A 23,388-nucleotide genomic window follows, 5' to 3' on the forward strand; every position below is an offset into this window, starting at 1 on the left:
TAAGGGAGCAGGAAGCAGGTGAAGTGTTGCTGTTTAATAAGTGCTGTTTGCCTATCATGGAGTTCAGTGCTACTCAGGGCAGCACAAAAGGGTTCCAGTCCTGCAGTGTTCGGCTGCAGCAGCAGTGAATCTTCATTAGTGGGTTTAAATGTAAGAACTGGGGCATATATATGAATATTAATGAAAGAAAGATTGACTAACTTCATGCTATTAAAAGATTTCTAGTCTCAGAGAGTAGGTGGAGTCTTTTGAAAAATGTATAATTAAATGCGATATGTGATACACAAGAAGCTCTAAGAATGTGGATTTTGATCTCTTCCAATATGCTGTTGATATAGTGCTTTGGAAGTGGGAAATGGAAAGGTGCCTTCATTTGAACATGTTTCTTTTTTTCTCCTCTATATCCTACATGCAGGTGTTTGTTAATGCAGAATTTCATGGCCATGCATTGTGGGGAGCCACTTGGCAGTGGGCAGCTAGTATTGATTTCTGCTCCAAAACCAGGGCATCAAATGCTTGTATATTTATAGATGTATGGTTGCATGTATATATATACACATATATATATTAATGGGTATTGCAAAGATGTGAAAGACAGAGGAATGTTAAATCAGAATAATAATTAATTACCTTGCCTGTTCCAATGCAAACTTTTGTGCTAGCAATGCACATAACAAATAAATGCTAGAAAGATTTTATACAGTTGCATGCCTGTGAAAGGCATTCCTGAGGAGAGGCTGGTGTATTACTACACATTCAGTAGAAACCAGAGATTTAGGGCAGCAGAATTTCCAGACAGTCATGTGAGAGTGAAGTGCTGCAGCATCAAGGCAGCCAGTCCACTTATTTCTGTCTGTTCAAAATGTTAAATAATTGCCAAGGCCTGCATTGCTATCAGTTGCTTCTTAGAGAGGCTTAATGAGAGGAAACCAGCTTTGTGAGTGATTCCCTGTGCAAGCGAGTGGAGATGTTACACGTGTCTGTCTCATGCTCTGCAAGGAACGAGCAATTGTGGCAGCTCTAACAAAGCAGACAGAGAAAATGAAAGGATCCTGAGAGAGCCAATAGATATTTTTTTATTCTTTGACATCTGTCAAAGAATGGGATGGGGATGGCTGGCATATAGCATAAAATGAAATTTGTTTTCCCCAAGACATTCTTCTGGGCTAACAGTAATTTCACAAATAAAATCCTGTGTAAGTAAAATGCCAGAGTGGCCATGTTTGCAGGTTCAGTGGCAAGGGACTAGTGTAGAGAATGCCAGCCAAAATAAGATGGGGGAGTCATGCCTTACCATCTGAAGGATTCCTTAAAGGTAATTAATAACAAGGCTATCTATGTGTGTTTATCAGGGTGCATGATTATATAAGTAGTGTATAAAAGGTGAAATGCAAAGGTAAAACCAGTGTGTTTGTTCTTTATTGCTCTCCTGCTTAAAAACTTACTGTTCTTTTTTTTTTCCTTCCCTCTTTTTCTGATTATTTTCCCCCCCTTTAAAAACCAAAATATGATGTCTCCAATTTCTCTTATTTGATGAAGGTCATTTGGAGACCTGAATATTAATATCAGATAAATGTGTAGCTTTTATAAGGAACAGAAATTTCACTGCCTGGAGAGGCAGCTGTTCCTTTAGGGCAAAAAAGAGATGGAAGATATTTAAGGCAGCAAAAATGAAAAAAGGAATTTCATTTTACTATTTTGAATTATGGCTATCCAAAATATGACATCAGGGTTGAGATTAATTTCATGTAACATTATCGATGTACAAAAAAAGCCCAGGTTATCGAAGCTTTCCTCTATAGACAAATGAGAGAGCCAGGCAAGGCCAGAGGCTGAAGTCTGCCCTATCTCATAAAGAAATGAATATTATTTCTTTCAATTCACAAAAAGGAATGGAGTTTAAAGTTTCAAAGAAATGTAGGTAGGTAACTTCAGTTGAAATTATCTATTACATCTGTCCTGCTGGAATCAAGCAAGGCTTGTTCCCTCCAAAGTGGATGTAAGAATGATTTCCTCCTACCCAATAGGTCTGTAATCAACCAAAAGCACAGTAAAAGAGCACAAATAAGGAAATGCAGGATAGGTATTTCAGAGGAACAGGAAGAGGGGGATGTACTAGACCAGAACCAAACCCTGCAAAGCTTCAAGGAAATACACTCTGCAGTATGGCACTATCCACATTTTTCAAGGTGCATGTTTTCTTTACAGAAAGTCAGGTCACTTGGCCAGGTTAATTCATTAACTTGATTTGGGGAATGTAGCACATTGTCCCTGACTCTTACAAGTTTCAGCTTCTTTGGTATTTTTTCTTCAAGTCCTAGTTCCTGGAGTCATATGATTTAATAAATCCTGGATTTTACTCAAAAAGAAATAAAAAGCTCACTTTTTTTTTAATAGGTTGTGGACTAAATCTCACAGATACAGACTGTAAAGGCTCCAAAAAAGCAAAAGTAAGTAATAAACCAAACTAAACTTAGCAAAAGTAAGTATTAAAACATCTATGAACCCTTAGTCATCTTCAGGATATCTTAATACTCAGACTTGAGCACTGAGTTGGCACTGATGGAGTGTTAACATCATCCACTTCTTGCCTTTCAAAACTGTATTAGCTCTATTATATATGTAAGGAAAAGAAAGATGTAACTCTCTGTATGGCCTTCCTCTTTTCTTCCCCTTCCCCTGTATATTCATAAAGCCACACTTTGCCCCACTTTGCAGCTCAAGAGACATTTAGAGGTACAATTGTGGTGCAAACACAACTGGCTCATTACCACACAAACACAACAAACCGCTCTAGCTAAAGTATATATATTGCAAGGCTGTGATGTTAAAATCAGATTTCCTTCAAGTGCTTTTGGTTGCAGACAATGAAAACAGCCTGTATGGCAGAAGACCACTGAAAATAACTTCTAAAGAAAGGTTACATTTTTAGAATAGCAGCGTTTCATCTGATGTGCACAGACCTTGGTTCATAATTGAAAGTGAGACAGGCGAGGGAACTCGTAGGATTAGGTTATGGGAATTCAACTGAACAATATTTTGCATTCAGATAATTGTATGAAATTAGGCTATTACTGTAAGTTTTGTAAATGGCAATAAACATAAAACAAAGTAAAATATTCCCTGGGTATATATTCAGCTAATATGCTGAAAGAGAACCCCAACTGACTTCAGACAGAGCACAGAGAATTTCCATTAACTCTTCAGAGCTGTGTCCAAATATTGTTCTGTTTCACAGGTTCCTCAAATGGACCTTCAAAGGGAAACTCTTTTTATCAAACAGTAAGTAAATAAACATAATGTAGTAGTGAAGTTGTGGTTTTCACTGGCAAGAACACTACTAATATGTCCTTTATCTGACCTTAATTTAACATTGCATAAAATATTGCTGAAAAGAACTGGAGGAGGAAAGAGTTTCGTCTCAAATTGCAGCTGCTTGCTCCAGTAGCTCTCCTAACAAAACTTTGGCAGCAGCTGCAGCTCGTGCCTTTTTAACTTCTTCTGTGGCACAGGATTATTTTGTCCTCCTTTGTCTTAACTTCTTGGTCTTTCCTTTTTGTGCTGCCTTTTCCCTTGGGACTCAGTGTTTAGAGGGAGCATTTACAGAGTTTTGGAGGCAGCTTTGACAAGGCAGCTCCACTCCAGTAAAGTGATCACAGCAGAAAATACTGGCCCACCACTGACTCAGGCTAATTATTCTAATGCTTTAACCTCAGTCTGGGTGATGCCTGCTGCCATGGCACCTGAGAAGGAAGGCTGCAAGTAGTCATGCATTTATCTTTAAGGAAGACTTGGCTGCTCAGGAGAATGTGCCAGCCACATGTCTCACTGCACTGCTGAGGCAAATGCCCATGCCACTGATGTCTCTGTGTGCTTCAGAGGCAATTTCACATTTGCCTGTGTCTTCTCTCCCATTTTTGATGGAAGGAAAATAATCTTAATTACTTCTGTGATGAACATAGAATATGATAATATCAAATAGCTGATTAATGCATCTGTGTCAGTAATTCAATCTTGTTCCCAAGGTTTTTCAGCTTAAAATCTGTATCAGAGCACAGAAGAAAACACCAGATCAGCATCCTGTAATGAATATTAAACGTAAAAGACAGTTGAGCTTGAATAAGAGGTACCTTAGTAACACCAGAGCTTTCAGCTCATTTCTCTGTCTCTGAATTTAGCAGCAGAGTAAGCCTTTCATGGCATCAAATATTTTCCCCTGGATTCTGCTCTGTGCACAGTCTACATGAGCCTTGAAATTCCAAAGGAAGAGGGGATTATTGCTGTTCTTGGAGGGTGATTTCCATGCTGGTTTATCCCACTGCCAGAAATTTTACCCGGCGGTTCTGACTCAGGTCTGGCTTTTTTGGATTAAATTATTTCTCTTTCAAACATTGTCTTTACCAAACTCTTCTTTTTCTCGACGATTAAGGCTTTTCAAGTGTTTTATGCCTCTCTATTATGCCTGCCTGTCACAAGTCTGTACAATGGTCTTTTAAAGTTTACTTAGGGCACAGCTGCACTGTGACACACCATGGTGCAAATATCCCTGAGGCAAAGCTGAACGAGCCAGCTCCAAAACTGGGATTTGTACTCTGGCTGTTTAATAGAGAGAGAGAGAGACAAGGACCATCTTTTCTGGTTCCCTTTGCTCTGTGTCTGTTGAATTTGATACAAAGGGGTCATGGTTTGCAGGCAGGGTTTGTAAGCTCTACTTTTGGAACAGAAAAAAAGTAATGAAGGTAATAAGGAGTTGCACATCACTCTGACTGCAGTGTTCAATGCTAACCAAGGCTGTTCAGGTGGGGGACAATGCTGCCAGAGCAAATAATGTGAAACATGGTTTAGGAATCACAGAATTTGGGTCTCAAGTATAGTAATAGAAAGTAAGTTTCGTGCTTAACAAAGATTTGGATGGTGACATTTCACTGAAAGGTGGGAAAGCAACATGGGAGGAAAAGGTCTTTAGGGTGATATAAAGGTAGGGAAACTGTAGGAAGATGAATGTGAACAAAGAAAAAAGAGTAGAGAACAGAAGTATAGGTATTGTGTGACAGCTATTGAATGGGAGGGAGCCTGGGGTTGGAACTTCTAGAGGGACCAGAAACCATCAACAGTAGGAAATCAAAGTAGATTTGAGAGAAGGGAAAAGGGCTGCTAAAGCATTTCTCTTAGGAAGATCAAGCTAGCAGCAACTGTCAGCAGGTGCAAAAGCTCACTAGAGGGGAATGTCATGGACAAGATTTTGAAAATGTTCCTTCCAGCTATTCCTGCTAAAATCAGGCAAAGCATCTACCAATTGCCTGATTTAGTTATTCTTACTTTCCAAAAGACACTGATCCCTGACTCTGGTGAAACTTACTGATCTGCCCTGTTCATTATATAAATTAGGATGGCATTTGAATAATCTCTGCTATAAACTATATCTGGGCCAGACAGGAGAAAGCCTTATCATTTATATGAAGTTCAAATGGTTTCTGGAATGGGATGGGAGATGTATCCTGAATTATAACGTGATAACTAGAAACAGATGTGGGGGAAGATTTTGCAAAGTCTGGGTATTTTTTGGATGTATTTATTGACATTGCATAAAGTGACAGGAAAGTTCAATTTATTCTATTTTGTGGGAGGAGCTTAATGGATATATGTGTAAGTGACCTTTTCAGTGAGCACTCTCTTCAAAATGGGATTATCAAGGATATTTTATAATAAATCCACTGTACTTGAAAATTACTTTTCTTAAGTTACACAACTAAAACAGAAAAGATCTGGCTTGCTCTTTTTTATTTGTGTGTGATTTCATAACACAGTAAAGTAATCTAATTTCTGTTATGATCAGTGCTATAGCATTATTGTTATTACAGTGTTATTTTAAAAGGAGAGATGGAATTATTTGCAGTTGCTCAGTGAATAAGAATGAAGGATAGTTTGATAGAGCAAAATATATCTGTGGTGCAATAACTTCTGTATATGGTGTGTCTATGTGTTACAAAATGATAGATTATGAACAAAATAGGATAGTTAATGGTGAGATTGACTGAAGGTATGAAGGAAAAGTGACCAACACTTCAGACATCTATTGGAGGAACACTAAGCCCGTTATTGTAACATATTTTCTCTGGAAGAGAAATGAATTTGAAATAAAAGGCTTTGGCAGGTAGTGTAAGTGAGGGAGTCAGGGAAGGCAATCAGAGTAATCAATCTTAGGAGGAGTAGTATGAAGCTGTATATCAGAGATGTGTTGTAAACCCAATGCCAGAGGTCCAGGAACTTGATTAAGTATTTGCAAGAGGATGATGAGTTTGTCAGAAAACAGAGATGCACTTGGGCAGTCTCTCTAATGTCTCAATGAAATTCATAGGAGAAATGTAAAAGAAAGGCATTTATTAAACACCTACTTTTTTAAAATGCAGGGCTATTTCTCAGAGTTACCTCTGTATACTCATGTATTTCTCCAGCTTTCTCCATGTATTTCTTCTCTTAGCAGCTCAGGATTTAAAGCAGAGCACACATGCATCTCTTGCCTTTTTACTTTTAATATAGGGAGAATCTGGTATTTGCTCCTGTTATTTGTATGAGTGTTTCTGGTGCCAGTTCCCAATATCGCTTCTTACACTGTTACAACATGAGACTGTACGGGAGAGTCTTGTTAAGCTCCTGAAATACAAACATTGATACTCTTAGAAGTATCATTTTTTTTTTTTTCATTTTTTAACCTAGAAAAAATACTTTCTAGTACTTTCATTGGACTTTTCTAGAATGAAACCAATCTGTTTTGAAGTTGGCTTTTTTCTCTTCTTGTGGCAGCAGTTGTTGCTACTGTACTTCTGAGCTAGTTAAAAGGAGCAGGGCAGAAGTAACCCAGAGCACAGGTTTGCATCAAGCAATCTGTGAGAATTCAGAAACAGAACATAAGAGCACAGTAAGACTGAGCTGTATTGTTCTCTAAATGATTTGAGTCTTTTTTATGTCACATACCATGTGACTTTCCATAGCGCACAGCTTCGCAGAGAGTGAAAGAAAACCATTCATTTAAAAAAAAGCGTTCTCTGCTTCTTAGACACAAGTGTTGGTAAGAAAACTAGATGTCTGAGAGCATTGGAATAGTTCAACAAACTGTCTGAAGGTCTTCACAAAGCCAGGCTAGAACACTGTCCTCAAATATTTTTTCAATGGGTAGTTCAGTGAATTAAAAATATTCATAAAAATCTATTTCTGCACAAATTTAAGCAGAAGCAAAAGAGCAGGAGAAAAAAACCCTGGGTTTTTTTTCCACACAAATATTGTTCACAGAAGGAAAATATATCAGCAGTAGCTTTGGTCACTGAGTCCCAAACTCTAGAAATAACTGGAAGTTAAATTACTGGGCAGTTGTCTGGATCCATGGGAAATAATGTTGATGATTTCTGATTCACTTCAGTGTCTCTGAACCAGGGTTCTGATGTGAAATTTTGAGAATTGTGTTTCTGGATTTGGATATTACATTTGCCACAAAAAGCAAGGTGATTGGAAAGTGCTTCCCGGTCGGCAAGAGGGTCTAATTTCACACATTTCTTTCCAGCAACAAGATGTGAGCAGTTCCAAGAAGAGCCTTCTGAGGACGCTCTTGTTTCTATCACTGCAGTGTGGATGCACATTTCCACAGCTGAGGATGCAGCTTCTGAAGTGTGTATTCACTTCTAAGGTTCCTATCTAAAATGTTGTGGGGATTTTCCCCTCCTTACGCCCTTCACAAAACAAACTCTCAGTTTCCAGGTGAAGCCTGTCATCATTAATCTAATCATACTTTGCACAGCCTTTGATTTTTTTTTTTGCATCCTCAGCCTTGACCCAGTGATAAATCAGAGTAGCCGCAGCTGTAGGGGAAAGCTCAGTAATGTCAAAAGCTTCCTGGTGAATGTGCAATGGGAAGTCATTCAGCAGTAAGTAAATAACCCTTGCAAGTCACACTGTTAGAAAAGATTGCTTCTACTCTTCCCTTGAGCAGGATGTCTCATATCTTGCTCCATATCACCATGGATCACAGCAGGATACCACAGGAAAGAATTTCTCACCTTCCAAGTCAGTTACTTCTTATGATAAATGCATTTGCAAGCTGCAGTGTAAAACTTAGTTAAAATTATAGCTGCTTTTGCTTTTTGAGTTTGCAAAATTCCACTATTTCTGGTCTGTTTTAATGTCCTAGCAAAAAGTGCCATTATTTCAGATTTCTGTTTTAGTGGAATCTGAAGTGTCCTATAGGTCTTTGGGGATTTTGTTTGTTTTGGTTTTTTTATACTGATATAATTAACTGTCATTCTTAAGATACTTGTTAGAAGCATGTATGTTGTTTTGGATTTGGTTTTTTTGCTGTTCCAAAGGGAAAGGAAAAACACAGCCTCCACCACAAATCCCAGCATATCATCTGAACAAGGGACATCTGTGTGAAGTTCTTGCTGGTTATTCTGTAACATCTTTTATCTGTGCATCTGCAATAGGTGAAAAGGAGATGAGAGAGAGGGAGAGAAGGCAGTTGGTCTTAAATCAGTGGGAGCCAGCTACCACAAAGATGCCAAGTTCACGTGCATAAATCCTGCCCTGGTTCATCAAGACAAATGGGTCAAGTAAATGTCAATCAGGTTGACACAAGTGATGTGGCTTTCCAGGACTGCAAAAAATTAAAGAAACTAAACAACAGTACAAAAATCCTAAAGTTAATGTAATTACTAAGAGGAGTAGGACTTACAACTGTAAATGCATTGCCCCAGTATGGCAAAGTATGGCTCTGGTGAAAGAAGAGGCTAGACAGGACAGAGGATCATCTGAGATTAGGGAAATTCTTTCACACCTTCTGGGAAACTGCAGCCCAAACCAGAGGATGGACTCTAGCATAACAGGTAACTGCCTCACAGCTCCTCTTTCAGTGCTGGTTATTGTTTACCAACAGGACTTGAATTTGGGGGTGTCTGCTGGGACATGTGAAATTTCAAGGGAATAGAGAATATGTAATGGAATGTGACAGTTCTTAAATTGCCCCAGGACGCGGGCAAGTAACATAAATACCAGTTTGGTCTCAAAAGACACAGAAACTGGGGAACAAGAACCCAAATACAAGACAAGGAGATTATTTTCGTGAACTGAACTCTGGGAACTGGAGCAGGAAATCGTGTTAGGCGAGACAGTGAAAGAGTTAGTGGTTGCAGAGTATTTCATTATGGATGACATCTTAGAAATGCGAGAGAAGTCTCACACTTTAGTCTGGAAAGTTACCTCTGGATCTTGGTGAAACAAATTATCTACAGGCAATCTGAAATGTACTAAAGGCAGCATTAAGTGCTCTGTTACTAGAGGCACTGTCAGGACAACAGTGAAATGTGGTATCTTTAGGTGAAGATGATAGGCAGGGTCTGAAATATGTTTTGTAATTAAGCATTTCAAGGGTCTTAACTGTAAAAACACCCACAGAATCGGAAGGAGAGATGGATTCCTGTCCACTTACTGAGGGCTAGCTTATTAAAAGAAAAAGGAAACCACATTTTGCAAACAGAAAGAGTATGTGACTGCATGCTCCAATGCCAAACATGCATGCACACAGCTGCTTACAATGAAGTCACATTGGAAAGATGTGGGGTTTTTTAAGCTTTTGGTGAATATTGTTTAGTCTGCACTGCACATTTGCAGGAGAGGTTAGGGAGGACAGGAGTAACTGAAAGAGATGGCAGCAATCAAGTACCTGACATGGCTTGTATCCACAAATGGTGGGTATGTAATTACAACAAAAGGCTAGAGTGCTCTTTTGAGCTGAGCTGTTTTCAGGGACTGGCAAGTCGCAAAGAAAAAAATTATGTCCTAATGGGTTCTGGTTTTAGTAAATTAAAAGGAATATCAAAGCCATTCTTCTGTCTATCAGCAATTTAATGCAGCAGAAGTAATCCTCAGGCCCTGATTTTTTTATTTGCTCAGATAAAAGGGAAAAAAGGTGATGTGATGCAAGTTTTTCTGCATCCAGTTTTCTGTTAGATATTTCAAAAACTATGGGGCAGAGGGGGATTTTTCCTACTGCGGCCTTTTTTTTTTTGCAATGTTTAACATCTTTGCATGAGATTTTATACCTTGAATGTTTAATTTAGATTGAAGATATATGTTGTAAACACCCATGAAATATTCTGTAAAATGCCTCTCCACGGTACAAATTGAAAAAAAAAATATACCTTGCTGACCGAGAGTGACTTTTAGAATGAAATTATAGGCTAGGATAGTAAAGTATTGTGCTAGAAGGCCTGAAATACTCATCATAGTTGATTGCCTTTGATAAAATGGCATCTGTGGACTTTTTGACCCTGAAAATGTCTTATGTAAAACCAGGGTTTTTTTTTGAGATTTCCCACCTTCTCTTTATTTGTGATGTCTATATTGAGCCACATATTCAGCTGATGTGATTTCAGCTTTGCTTATTTCCATTGCCAAGGACTCAAAGTGCTTTATTTTTCTTTGGTGAGTGTGATGTTCATTGTGTGATGTACAGGTATAGCTCATTGTTTTCCTTCTGCATGTCAGCAAAATGAATCCTTCTCTCCCTCCATCCATCTCTGGGAGTGAGTTGTTTCTGCTGCAATGGATGTGTTCCCAATGAACTGATACCCTGGTTAATTGTGAGTGCAGCTGAAACATATGTGAGCCCAGCTCTAATCTGCAGTGGGATCTTATCCCAGCTGTCCCTGGTTGGTGCTCCCTAGTGACTGCTCCTGGCAGCCAAAAGGGCCATCCATGTCCTGGGATGGATCCACGACAGCATCTCTGGCCAGTCAAGGGAGATCTGCTCTGCTCTGTGCTGCTGCAACCTCACCTTTTGGGCTCCACAATATAAAAAAGAATCTAAAACTATTAGAAATCATCCAAAGGAGGGCCATGAATATGGAGAAGGGCCTTGAGAGGAAACCATAGAAGGAGCAGCTGAGGTTGCTTGGTCTGTTCAGCCTGGAGGAGACCTCATAGCACTCTGCACCTGCCTGGGGGGGAAGCAGAGTGGCAGGCACTGATTTCTCTCTGGTGACCAGTGACAGAACCCGAGGGAGTGGCCTGAAGCTCTGTCAGGGAGATTTGGCCAGGATATTAGAAAAAGGTTTTTCCCCCAGAAGGCGGTTATTCAGTGGAACAGGCTTCCTAGGGAAGTGATCGCAGCACCAAGCCTGACAGAGCTGAACAAGGTTCCCAAGCACATGGTGTGACTCTTGGGGCTGTCCTGTGCAGGGCTCCCCTCACAGCTCAGTGTATTTTGTGATTCTTTTACTGCTGCACTCACCCCTGCTCCTGAGGAGAGCAGAGTGCAGGACAAACCCTGCAGTGAAGGATCCTTGTCCTAGAGTTGGTCTGGACCAACTCTAATGCTGCGTGGATGTCCTGCCACACAGCTCTACCCTCACTGCCGTGCCCGGTACCGTTCCAGCTCTCAAACCTCCGTGCACCGCCTGGGGAAGAGCCCAGCCACCACTCAGCCTGCCCTGAGGGCTGAAGGACGGGACTGCCGGCTTCCCGACCTCGCTGTGCCGCGGGAGAGCGCAGCCAGGCAGCAGCGGCTGCAGGAGCACCCCGCTCCGGGAGCAGACAGCGGCAGCCCTCGGCCATACCCAACGCCGTCCCGGGTCGCGGCGGGCGGGAGGCGCCGGGCGGAGCCGCAGCCGTCCCGCCCCTCACGGCCCCGCCCCGCTCCCACCGCCCCGGCGGAGGGGGCGGGCCGGGCGCGCCCCCGCGCAGACGCGGACGCGGCCGGGAGCGCGCAGGTGGCGGGCGGGCCGGCTGTGCGCGCCGCCGCGCGCCGGGTTCCGCCGGGGGCTGCGCGTCGCCGGCGGGCGGGGAGCGAGCGGGTGCCGGGTCCGGGGTGCCGCCGCCGCCGCCTTCTCACACGTGAAGGGCCGTAGGCGTCCCGCCGAGGAGCCCCGCTGTCCCGCAGTGCGGGGGCTGCCCCTCCGCCTGCCCTCCGGGCGCCGAGCCGCACCGCTCGCCCTCCCCCGCCGCTCTTGGGAGGCGCCGCGGCGCTGCCCCCGTGAGCGCTCCCCACGGGGTGGGCGTGGGGAAGGGTGGGTGCTGCGGCGGCCTCCCGTCCGCGGGCGTCCCAGCCCCGCCGGCGGTGGATGCGCCCGGGAGGAGCCGCCGAGCCCGCCCAGCCCTTCCAGCCCCCCGCGGGGGGGACGCGGGGACCGCCGCGATGACTTGACGCCGGGCCGTGCCGTGCCGTGCCATGGAGGGGATGACACGCTTCGCGGTGGCCGCGGCGCGGTGGCGGCCGGCGCTGCCCGCCCTGCTGCCGCTGCTGCTCGCCGTGCCGGCGCTGCGGGGCTCTCCCGCCGCAGGTAAGGGAACAAAGAGGGCCCGGGGGCAGGTGTGCGGGGCCCGGGGCCGTGCCGGCAGCGGGGCGGTGCGGGGGGCGGCAGCGCCGGTAACAATGCGGCGGTGCCGGCGGGCGGGGGCCGGCGCGGCGCGGCCGGGGAGCTCCGCCAGAAAAGGCGCGCATTGTTCGCAGGCAGACCGCGAACGCTCCGGTGCGGGGCCGCGGCAGCCCCCAGGCTCGGGGCTGGCACCCGACCCGCGGAGGAGAAGGAGAGAAGCGGTGCGGGGACAAAGGGGACAGCCGGCGTTTGGAGCTCGGAGGGTGTCCTGTGCCGGGCAGCGGTCACCGCGCCGTGTGGCCTCAGCGGCCGGAGGTGCCCCGTGTCGGGCTGCGGTGGCACCTGCGGGGTACATGCAGGGCAGCCTGGCTCTCCTCCAGCTTTCGAGTAAGGAGGCATTGGGAGCCTCGCGAAACGCCCAAGACGACTTTCCAAGCACTGACTCGTGCGTGGAGAGAACGGTTCGGGCTCCAGAGGGTGGTGTGTTCAGTAGGTGTTTCGGAAAAATCATGAATCAGTGACCCCTTTTTTTTCTCTTGTCTTTTCTCTTGTGGCTCCAGGTATCAAAATTAGTCTGTATTTAAGCAGACAGTTTAATCACAAAGATGTCTCATTTGGTTCTGGTCCCATAGCGCTTCTTGGTTCATCTTTAATACTTAAAAAAATAGTAATAACTATTACTTCATGGAAAGGTACAGTTTTGCTGTGATTAGGTTTTCATTTTGGTAGATAACAGGTATAAAGTAATACATTTTACTCAACATCAGAAAGTTGTTGATAAGTGGCAATAAGTGATAAGAGCCTGCAGTAACCGGTGTCATGAAGCAGACCAATTAGTGTTGACTCTTTTGTTCAAACACAGGAATTGTGGTGATTATTGCTGGGTGCTTAAGAACCCTTGGTGTTATAAAACATGCTTATCTCTTTATAATAATCCTTTATTCCACTTCAGAAAGTAGTTCATGTTTTGGAGGTGACTAGTTAGCTTTCCAGAGAAGTTACGCTCTTCACCAGCTCCCGTCATAGCCTACGAGAGCTGTTCCAGGCGACGTGAAAATTGATATTTCATTGTAAACTTCATTGATTTTTCTTAAATAAAACAGATTTTGCATACAAATAGAAGGCAAAGCACTAGGTTTGTAAGTTGGAAATTTACTTGTGGTTTTTTGCTCCTGAGAATGGCTGGGTTTCTTCTGTATTTTCATAGTAAGTCATTGAAGGCTCTTGTTTGTTTCTCTGGTACATAGTAGCTTTTAATTAAAAGTGGCTGTGAATTTCTGTAAACATTTGTGTGATTCTTGTGCATTCTTGTATAACTTGAAAACAGCAGTAGAAAAATTATGTAAGTCAGCCAGTGTTTGAGCTGCTGGAAGAGCGTACTTAGAGACAACAGATCTTGCCCAAAGCTCTCCTTTCCTGCTCAGTCTAGGGCAAGAGCCTTTAAGCTGTTTTGATTTGAGAGTCCTCTATGTTTTCAATTTCCACTGGGTATGTGAATCATGTGCAATGAACTTGAGGATGGTAAGAGTAAACTTGCTCTTCAGAGGATGCTTTTTTTATTGGCATCTCAGAAATGGTCCATTGGTTGCAGAGATTTAAAGTCTGTAAGTTGAAGAGAGCAAGGATATTTTGTTCCCTTTTGTTAAGGTGAAATGCTTTATTTGAAAGCATGGCAGAAATCTGATTTCTCTTTCTGGAGTCCATGAGGTTTAGAAAACACCATCTTTATCAGAATCTTGTCTTCAGTGTTTTGATGGCATAATGGATGTTGTGAAACAGAAGAGCTGTATACTGATCAAATGCCCTAGGTTTGGGCAGCTTTCACTTAACTGATCAACAGATTTACAGCTCTTGTAAATCTCTCTAGGGTGCAGTTAATTTGTTTTTCAGTGCCACATGGTCTTGACCAGTCTAGGGACAGCAAGAGCAAACTCCTACAGCTCTGAGTTACACAGAAGGAACATACAGTAAGAGTGGAATGGCCACTTACTGCAGTTGAAATAGCAAAGACAATACTTAAGAAAATTTAGTAGTTAAACAACTTGGGTTTAGGAATGCTTGATCCAGCTCCCACAGAAGTCACATGTTGCTGAATCAGGGCTTCAGCCTCTCCAGTTAAGCAGATGCTGAAACTTTAGTGTGTGGTTGGACACCAGTGTGCTGAAGGTGGGTTTGCCTTTGAGCACCTCAGTGAAGCAGGGCCTTGGCCAGGCTGTTTGAATTTCTTGCTGCTCAGCACAGGCTGTGTTTTTGCTTTTGTTCCATTGCACAATCTGCACAACTCCCGCACTGACAATCAGGAGGGTTTATCTTGTCTCGCTGTGCTGTTTTCATGGGAGGGAGGAGAACTCTGTGTTGTGGACTCTGAAAAGATTGCAGTGAGTCTCCTCAGAGACTCAGGGACCAAGGGCAAGTTGTGGAGGTCAAGCAGGGAATCAGATGTAGCTGCCTTATGGGAGAGTTGCAGGATATTGTTTATTCAACTTAATTGCATTAGTCTGTTGCAAACACTTGAGTTGGCATCACATCTCTTGTGGCCAGTTGAGCTTGTCAAGCTTGCTTCCAGTTCATTTTCACAGAAGACCCATATGGTTGGAGGATTCTCTTTATGACTGCTTTCTGTGCTGTGCTAGCTTTATTTATGTCAGCCTCGTGTCTACAAGCTACACTTGTAGTCCTGCCAGAGGAAATGTGTTTTTTGTTTGCATGTTCTTTCAAGAAGTGAGAATGCTAAACAAGCTAGTGGACAGTGCAGCTTTTTGTTCAGTGATGTCTGTTTTGTGAATGCTTTTTGTGAAGCAAAGTCTTTGACTTCTCAGGCAGGGCTGGGACTTGAAATACAGCATGACTTCAGCAAAGCAGGCTTTGACCTACCTTGGGTGATAGATTTCAGGAACTGGGCACATTGAAGAGCAGTGACTCCTGCTGCAGCACAAATCTTTGTTTTGGGAAGCTGGTGATTGTGGTAAATGGCAGGTTCTGACATCCCAATTCTTGCTTGTCAGTTCAGAATGTGTGTGCATGTGTGGGAGTTGCTTGGGAGAGAAGTGAAGCAGAATAGACTTCAGTCTCACTTCAGCTGTGGGAGACATGGCTTTCCTTCATTTGAAAGTAAATCTCATTGTGGCTGGTGTCCTAAACTAGCAGAGAGTCTCCAGCTCTGCCCATTGTGGCAGACAGAATGAATAACACTGGTTGTGTAAGAGTTATTGTGGACGCTGTCCTTAAGTACCAGTGTGTCTCCAGCCTGGCCTGTTGTGGCATACAGCATGATGAATGCTAATTGCATAAGAGTTATTAAATACAGTGTGTCCTGGGCACCTGGGTATGAGGAAGAAAAGCTGCAAGGAAATGGTTATCCTTTAAATTTTGTCTTAGTTTAGTAAAACAGTAGCGTTAAATGAACTTAATTGTGTAGTCAGTTTCTGTTTTGGCTCATGTAGAAGAATCCCATTCTCATGGAGTCCTTGTAAGTATGGACAATTTTTCACTCTAGAGTTACCTGATATGATGCCTTTCTAGCTCCTGAAAAGTCATATTTTTCTGTGCTTTTTTGCAGTGATTGCCAAACACACATGAACTCAATAACAAATTTGATTGATACTCCCTATATGTACTGTGTTTTCAGCTGTTGATGTTACTGGAGACAGCTGGTTTGGAAGACTAAGGAAAAACCTTTTATAAGAGCAATTCATTAGTGGTGTCTTTTTTTTGGTAACACATGAGATAAGGGGGAAAGAAAAGATAAAATTGACTATCAGTACTCACATCACTCATTTGTCAGTGTAATTAATGGCATGTAAAATACCCAAATAAATATGGGAAATGGGCTTAATTGTTCTAGATCTTACTTAAGCTGTGAGATGTGTCTAAGAAATATTTCTGCTTTGCAGTGGAGTTGAGAACAAACTTAAATATTTCAATTGAGCTTTTGTAAAGTGTGCATTTAGCTAGGGGCTGAAGCTTTTTCTTATTTGCAGAATGTCAGTTGGAAGAGTTCAGCAACTTCTGATGTTGAGGCAAGAGGAAAACAATGGCTTCTGCTTTGAGTTCTGCCAGCTTCTTTTCTGAACAACTTTAATACCCTTATGCTTTGGAGCAGTGCAGTTAAACTTTGCTGGATTGTGTCTGCTCTGAGGGGATGTTTTCTCCAGTCTTGCTTTGAAAGGGACTTTTCTTTTCTGAAAGCTTGCAATGACTGAATTTAGGTAGACATGGCTACATTAGAAAAGATGACTTTTTTTTTTTATCAGCTGAAGCTTGAATATGGGCTATTCTTGTGGGACCTCACCTACCTGTCAGTACTGACCTGGAATATATGTGTTGCCTGGGCAGATGTACTCAGCACTCTTGCCATAGTCCAAAATGTTAGGTGAAAGATTGGACTTTGCTGTGGATGTCTGTCTAAGCTGCTCCAGAAGTGGGACTGGACTGAGAACTGAGCACCTTCCTGCCTTGTTTTTAAGGCCATGTCTGTTATGTAATGCTTTGCTTTCTTTAGGGTGTCTTTGGCATCTGCTTCCTGGTGGTCTTTGATTGCATCAGCTCCAAGGGGGCAAACAGAAATAAGTCTTTAGAAGGAGCCAACATGGGAGTTAGGTTTAATTTGGAGTAGGGTCTGAGGATCTTTCAGTCACTCTTCAACTTGTTGATGAGATATGTCTAGAAACCTGGAAGTTGTAGGAGGGGAAGAGACACAAATTGCAAGAAGGTTTGTCAGATGAAAGAAACTGGAACTGGCAGGGCACAAAGAGTGGGACACAGAACAGTAGGTCAGGAGTGTAAAATAGGTCTGTAGATGAGAGAAACTGCAATGCAGAAATTAATCCTAGGTGAAGCAAGCAATGCAGTTTGATAGTAGGATAAGCACACTGGGAAACACAGATGGACTCAGTTTAAAAAAGGAAAATAAGCATTAAAAAAAATTAGTGTTGAAAGGATGAATCAGAAGTGGGGAAGACAAGGGGCTGGGCCAAGACTGGAGGAGATGTGACCAAAAGCATCAAGCTTGCAAATTAAAAATGGGAAAATGTGTGCCTGCTGCTCTGGGACACTTCCTTCAGAATTTGGCACAGAATTTAGGGCTTCAGAGTGTTGGTCCTTTTCTCCTCTTAGCCAGAAGCATGGTAATCTGCTGCTGCTCCTTAAAACATTTCATGAATGTGCATGAATCAGCCTTGTGACAGAAGTGTTTTTCTAAGTTTGTTTTAAGAACTGGAAAAATTCCTCCACAAAAATTGTAGCAGCATATGAAGACTGCAGAGACAAAAATCAGCAAGTTGGAAATGCTGACATTAAAATAACCTGTTAATCCATACAGAGGTTTTAAATTTCTGTACCTGCAAGCTGTTGTACAGCTATGGTCACAAGGCATGTATCCATATAGATATTATTTATAGCTATAGAGGCACCTGCATATGCACACCTACACACAGGACCATCATTGTGCTCAAGGACTGATCCTGTTCTGGGGAAAAATGGGACCTGGCTAGCAAATGAAGAAGTCTGTAGGACTCCTCTCCTTCTGTAACAGATGTTTGAGGTGTGATATCAAAGGAGGGACAGGGAAGTTCAAATAAAGGTTTTGCTGTTAATGAAATTAAATGCTGTTCTAGACAATTGAGTTGTGTTGCTGTTGCAGAGTTTCAGTGATGCTCAAGTTGCTTAAACCAAGCTTCTCACAGGTGGTCACTAGCTGTGTGTGTTCCTCATTTACTGGATGTCAGACCTCTGGGATCTGTGTTGCAGAAATGCTGAGTGCTTCCAGCTGCCAAAGAAGTCAGGGGAAGTTGTTCTTAAATAGATGTTGTGTCTGAAATTCTAAATACTAATTAATGTTTCAAATTAGGCTCTCAGAATTTGACCTTGTTTCTCAGTTTCCCCATTTGTAAAACGTGATTTCTCAGATGCAGTTCCTCATTTGATTTTCAAGATCCTAAGGAATGTCCAGATGCAATAACAGTGAGCAAAAAAAGCTGGTCAGAAAGCCAGACTTTTGTCTTGAGAACAGTAAAGATCCAGCAGAAGATAAACCTGCAGAACTTGACTCAACAGAGAACAAGTATAAGAAATAAAATAGTTGTAAGCAAATAGAAAGTAACAGGTGGTGGTGTAAATGATGTATTTACTACACTAAGACTTTTTTAGTGAGTTAGCTCACCTTAGAGATGGGAAGATGTACTATGTATCAAAGTGCAGTAGGATTTTTGATGTTGGGGTTTTTTTTTAAATCAAATATTCTTTAAAAGAAATCATGGTTACTGATGTTTGCTCACTTTCAGTTTTAGCAGTTTCAGCTTACATCCCCTACCTCTTTGCTCTTAATGTGCAAACTGTTTTCTAATCCATTTAGTCCTTTTCCATTCTCCCCTCTGATTTAGAGAGGCTTCTCTTCTGTGAATTAATATCCTGTATAGAACTTGACTTGGCTTCAGCCATCTGGTCAAGACAGCATGTTAGGTCTTGTGGTTTGAAATAGATAAGAGGCTAAAATTCACCTGCAAGTAAGGGCAAGAGGAGGGAGGAACGGTGGAAACACAGTAAATCAAGGGCCTGAAATCCATGATTTTCAGTAAGGAACATGCATAATAGTGTCATACTGAAGGACTTGAAAACCTGCATAGCTCTAGGATGGGGACTGGACAATATAGTGTTGTATTAAGGGCCTGGTGTATATCAGGGATCATGGACAGAGTGGGATTCAGCAGGATCCCAGTGGTACTGGGCCTCGTGAGCACATTGGTTTTGAACTGGGCATATCCTGTGTGATAACTCATTTGTTCTCCTCAGTAGCAGAAGAGCTCCAGCTGGAATGCAGTGTCTAGTAAAGGGCCTTGTCCTTCAAGGAGGAGACAGGCTACTAGAGACAGTTCAGTTTGCAGAACTGTTGGGAATGTCTAATCTAGAAAAAATGCCAGGTGGACAGGACTTTATTCAAACATATAAAATATTAAACATAAAGGGAAATGGAATAAATAGTTGTTTATGTTGAGGAAGAAAAGGATACTTGAATTCAAGTGGACGAGACAGGTTTTCTAACTGCTGATCTTTTTAACAGTGGGGATAATGAAACTGTGAATTGCATGGTTTGGGGCAATAATATAATGTGTCACTGGAGTTGACAGATGAGCTTGTAGAATGATCTGACAGAAGAGGGTTGTAACAGTGATTTGAAGTACTTTGCAGTTCTGGTTTCGTGAGTTACTACAAATAATAAATAACAAATAAATGTCATTTATGTGCAGACTGCAGCTTTGGGACTAATATTATTTATTACTGAGAACTTTGGTGTACTGATCAGGTGAAGAAACAATCTGTGGTTTTTATGTTGGTTGATTTTTAGGATTAACATTTTTTAAGCTTTCAGAGAACATTTTGTAATCGTTGTTACAGTGTTTTTATCCATGGTACTAACAGGCAGGATAAACACACTAACTTTCTAAGTTGCCCTCTGTGCAAGGTCAGTTTGTGAAGCATTTTAGAATGCTGCATCACTGAGAGGTTATCACTGAGAAAACAGCCACAAATAAGTGGTATGGATGTGAATCTGCATGTCTTTATTCATCAACTGAATTATTACTAGCATTTTTATATTTCAGAGGTGGGATAGAGAGAGGCAGTATTGAAGAAAACACTTCATTGCAATTTCTATGAAATGTGTAGTTGGTCAAGCTGGGAACTTCTTCATCCTGGCACAGAAAGTAGGATTTGCCCTTGTCCTTAGCAAAGGAAGTGATGGTGCAAGCAAGAGGCCCTAAGTCATGCAAGACAATTGGGAGACTGGACAAAGAAATGACACCAGACCAAAGCTTCAGCTGCCATGTTCTGTGTGCTGCCATCTGTGGGTCTGTGTCAAAGGGAGAAGACAAATCTTTAGTTCTTCAGAAGCTGAGAGACATCAGTTCTCCCAGCTGGCATCCTGAGTGGAGCAGCAAGTGCTGAAGGATGTCCTGGCCAGAGCTGTGAGCTTGTTGGGCTGGGCTCAGGTGTGTGAAGTTCTCAGTTCTGACAAAGCTTTTCTGGGCAGTTAAGGCAGTGTGGAGCTGTCTTTGTGCCCTCTCTCTGAAATTGGTTACTGTGGCAGGGTGAGAACAAGGGAGGATACAAACTTTGGTCAGGAGGATACTGAGGTAAGGCACAGCAGAGATAGCACTGGGCTGGAGCTGTGCTAGGAGTGGGTGAAATTTGGAATATAGATTTGGGTATCAGTAATGGAAGGCTGAGTTGGGAAGTGTTGTGCTAAGAGCAGGGCTGCTTGATGTTGCAGATTTGGAGGGGTTTTTGTGGCTGCCCTGAATATTGACTTGAGCATCCTCACTTTAGAGCTTGCCTTAGAGCTGTGGAGAAGGGCATTGTCTAAATGGGTAGCTGGTCTCAATTTTAACAGAAAACTCTCAGATGCCTGGTAAGATAAATTTGAGAACTCTAAATGCACTCTGAAAATAAATGGTCACATAGAACAGTCACATAGTACAAGTAAAGATTTTTTTTCTTAAGTAGTATTGATACAACTTACAGATTTTGTTTTCAGCCTCTTTTTAATGAATTCACACCCTCTTGGACTGAATTTCTTTCTGAATCTTTTGATACGGAATAAGAAAATTAAACTGTTATGAATTCTTATATGAAAAGAAGGCTGTCTCTTTTTTGCTCCCCAGCCAGTAGTGTATTGAGCTGGTATGTGGAGAGTCTCTAAGTAAACTTCTTTCCTTATTTAAAGGCAGCTGTTTAATGCTGCAGGGTGGTGCAGGGAGCATTTATTCCTCTAGCTGGGTGTGAACTTGATTAGATGTTGAGCCTGTCTCACCTTTTCCTGTGGCTCGTAATTCTCTTGTAAATAAATTCCTCCTCATGTATGCAGATTGCAGCGAGCTTTGCTCAACCACAAAGCCACAAGGACACAGCTGAGCATTACTTGCAGACAAAGCTCCAAGCATTTATGGAGCAGACCCCTCTGGGCTGGTATCAGGTTACTGTTTGAATGGGAGACAGGCTGTTGTTTCTCAGCTACACTGGATTCTGGTTGGGAACTTCTCCTGTGGTGGCTGTACTTAAAACTGAAGCTGCTGCTGAGCTGGGACTAGCTTGTGTGATATATTAGGATAGAAATTGCACGTCACAGAACAAAATCCTGATCTAGAGCAGAAGTCTGGTTGGAAGATGTTTTCAATTAAAATCTGTCAGTGACCTTACTTCCTGTGCTTGTGGTGAAGGATGAAACAGATTTGGGCTTCCAGCCATTGACATTCAATTTTTAGAAGATGTAATTTGTTCCATTCTGAAAGAACAAAAAAAAGATAATTTTCCTTTGTCTTCCCAGTGTGTATGTGCTTTTTATAGTAACTTGGTTTTAAAAATTACATAAATGCTTATCAACATGGTAGTCAAAGTTTCCTCAAGAAATATTTTCTCCAATATTAATACCAGCAAGGAAGTTTCAAGAAAATAAATTCTATTAGTATCTTTACTTTGTTTACCTCTTTGAGCAGTTACTTTGTTGCTTCTACCACAACCATGTTCTTAAAACTGTAAAATTTGTCAGAAGGATTAGGAAAGCTGAGGAATGTGAAATGAAAGTAAATCCAGTTTCTTTCTTTTTGAATTGACTGGATTCCAAGCAGGCGGTGTCACTTGAAGGTATAATCTTCTTAACGTCCTGGGAGTGTTAGAAACTTAGAAACAAAACTGAATAAAATTTCTGTACTGACCTATTCTTGTGATTCTTTAGTATTTACCATGTATAAAGTTTAAGCAGAGGAATCAGGTGAAGATAGGTCTAGAAACCTTAAAGACGTTATTTCAGATTTTTTCTAAAATAAAGCTCAAATGATGGTTTTGATGTATTTTTTTAATGAGCCAACGCCATCATTGAAACATGCTACTGATATGTGAAACTGCATTAACAATTTAGAATGGTTGTTTATTTTATATTTGGAAATAAAACTCAGTCACTGGAGAATAGAATGCAACCTTATGTTGGATCATATATTCAGTAAAAACATCTATGTGACTTATATGAGATACTTCAGAAATATTCCCCTGTACTTTCTTCATTCCTAAATAGTATCAGCCTTGGAGGCCACATCTAAAATTTGTAATCTGTAAATATGATTCGTTCGCTGTAAATATGATATGTAAATGTGAAAGTTAAGTAGCTTTTTAGATATTTTCAAAAGCAGAAATAAATATTTTACATCTTCCAAATGCAGGTGCAAGCATTAATATGCTTTATGAAGCCAAGTATGCTGAATTGAGTGAATACTTATAGCTCCTACTTCTATTTCTCCTAATCAGAAATTACATTTCTAATGCATTAGTGGACTTGGGGTTTATGAAAATGTATTTTGAGATTCGATGCTTTTAGTTTTGAGAGAGCTGGAAAAAATGAAGATATTACCAGTAGGATGAAAGTAATGGATTAAATACAACAGCAGCTATTTGGATTCTTCAGAGTGTTTAAGATCAGCTCTTGTGGATGGAATTATTTGTAGGAGGACAGGTGAAAAGCACAGGTGCATGCTAAGTATAGTTTGTTGTAGACAGGGAAAGCAACCACCCAAACCAGCAGGTGTTTGTGAAACGTTCATCCAGGCTGAGGCATGTAGTGCTGGGTTATGCTCATAATGCATTAATGTGTGTGTTTTGGTTTGTTTTGGGGGTTTTCCCCCTCCCTTGGGAGATAAGGGACAGTGTTAAATCAGGTAGTTTATTTTTCATGACTGAACAGTGCATAAAGGTTGAAGCCTATCTGTGCTGGTTTGGCCATATGAACTCTCCCAAAGTTTAATTGGAAGCACTGTCTCAAATTCTGTTTCTGTTGTGCTCACCTTGGGAGCCACCTCATACAGTAACCTGAGAGCAGCTTTACTCTGGTAATTCTACAGTGCCTTCCTTAGGTTTCTGCAGTGGGAAGGAGCAGGAGCACAGGCTGTCAGCAGGAAAGAGCAGGGAGCATGTGGAGTTCATGAGATGGGGAACCCCAGTGACTAAAGCTCCCATTTGGCCTGTCTCTAAAACCTGCAGCGTA

At 42.1% G+C, this 23,388-nt stretch overlaps 1 protein-coding gene across 3 annotated transcripts in view; it reads left to right on the forward strand.

Annotated features, from left to right (window-relative positions):
• Positions 1 to 12,066: 12,066 nt before the first annotated feature.
• The window catches only part of KIAA1549 (KIAA1549 ortholog), a 142,009-nt gene continuing 130,687 nt past the window's right edge, over positions 12,067 to 23,388 (forward strand). For 2 of the 3 annotated variants that reach the window (XM_058021878.1, XM_058021880.1), the window contains exon 1: positions 12,069 to 12,326. In XM_058021878.1, coding sequence (XP_057877861.1) covers positions 12,215 to 12,326 — 112 coding nt within the window. In that variant the 5' untranslated portion in view covers positions 12,069 to 12,214. Of the gene's footprint in view, positions 12,327 to 23,388 lie in introns of all 3 variants that reach the window. The other variant, XM_058021879.1, reaches the window with a different exon arrangement.

Source organism: Melospiza georgiana, chromosome 4, assembly GCF_028018845.1.
Source record: "Melospiza georgiana isolate bMelGeo1 chromosome 4, bMelGeo1.pri, whole genome shotgun sequence".
Classification (NCBI taxonomy): Eukaryota; Metazoa; Chordata; class Aves; order Passeriformes; family Passerellidae; genus Melospiza; species Melospiza georgiana.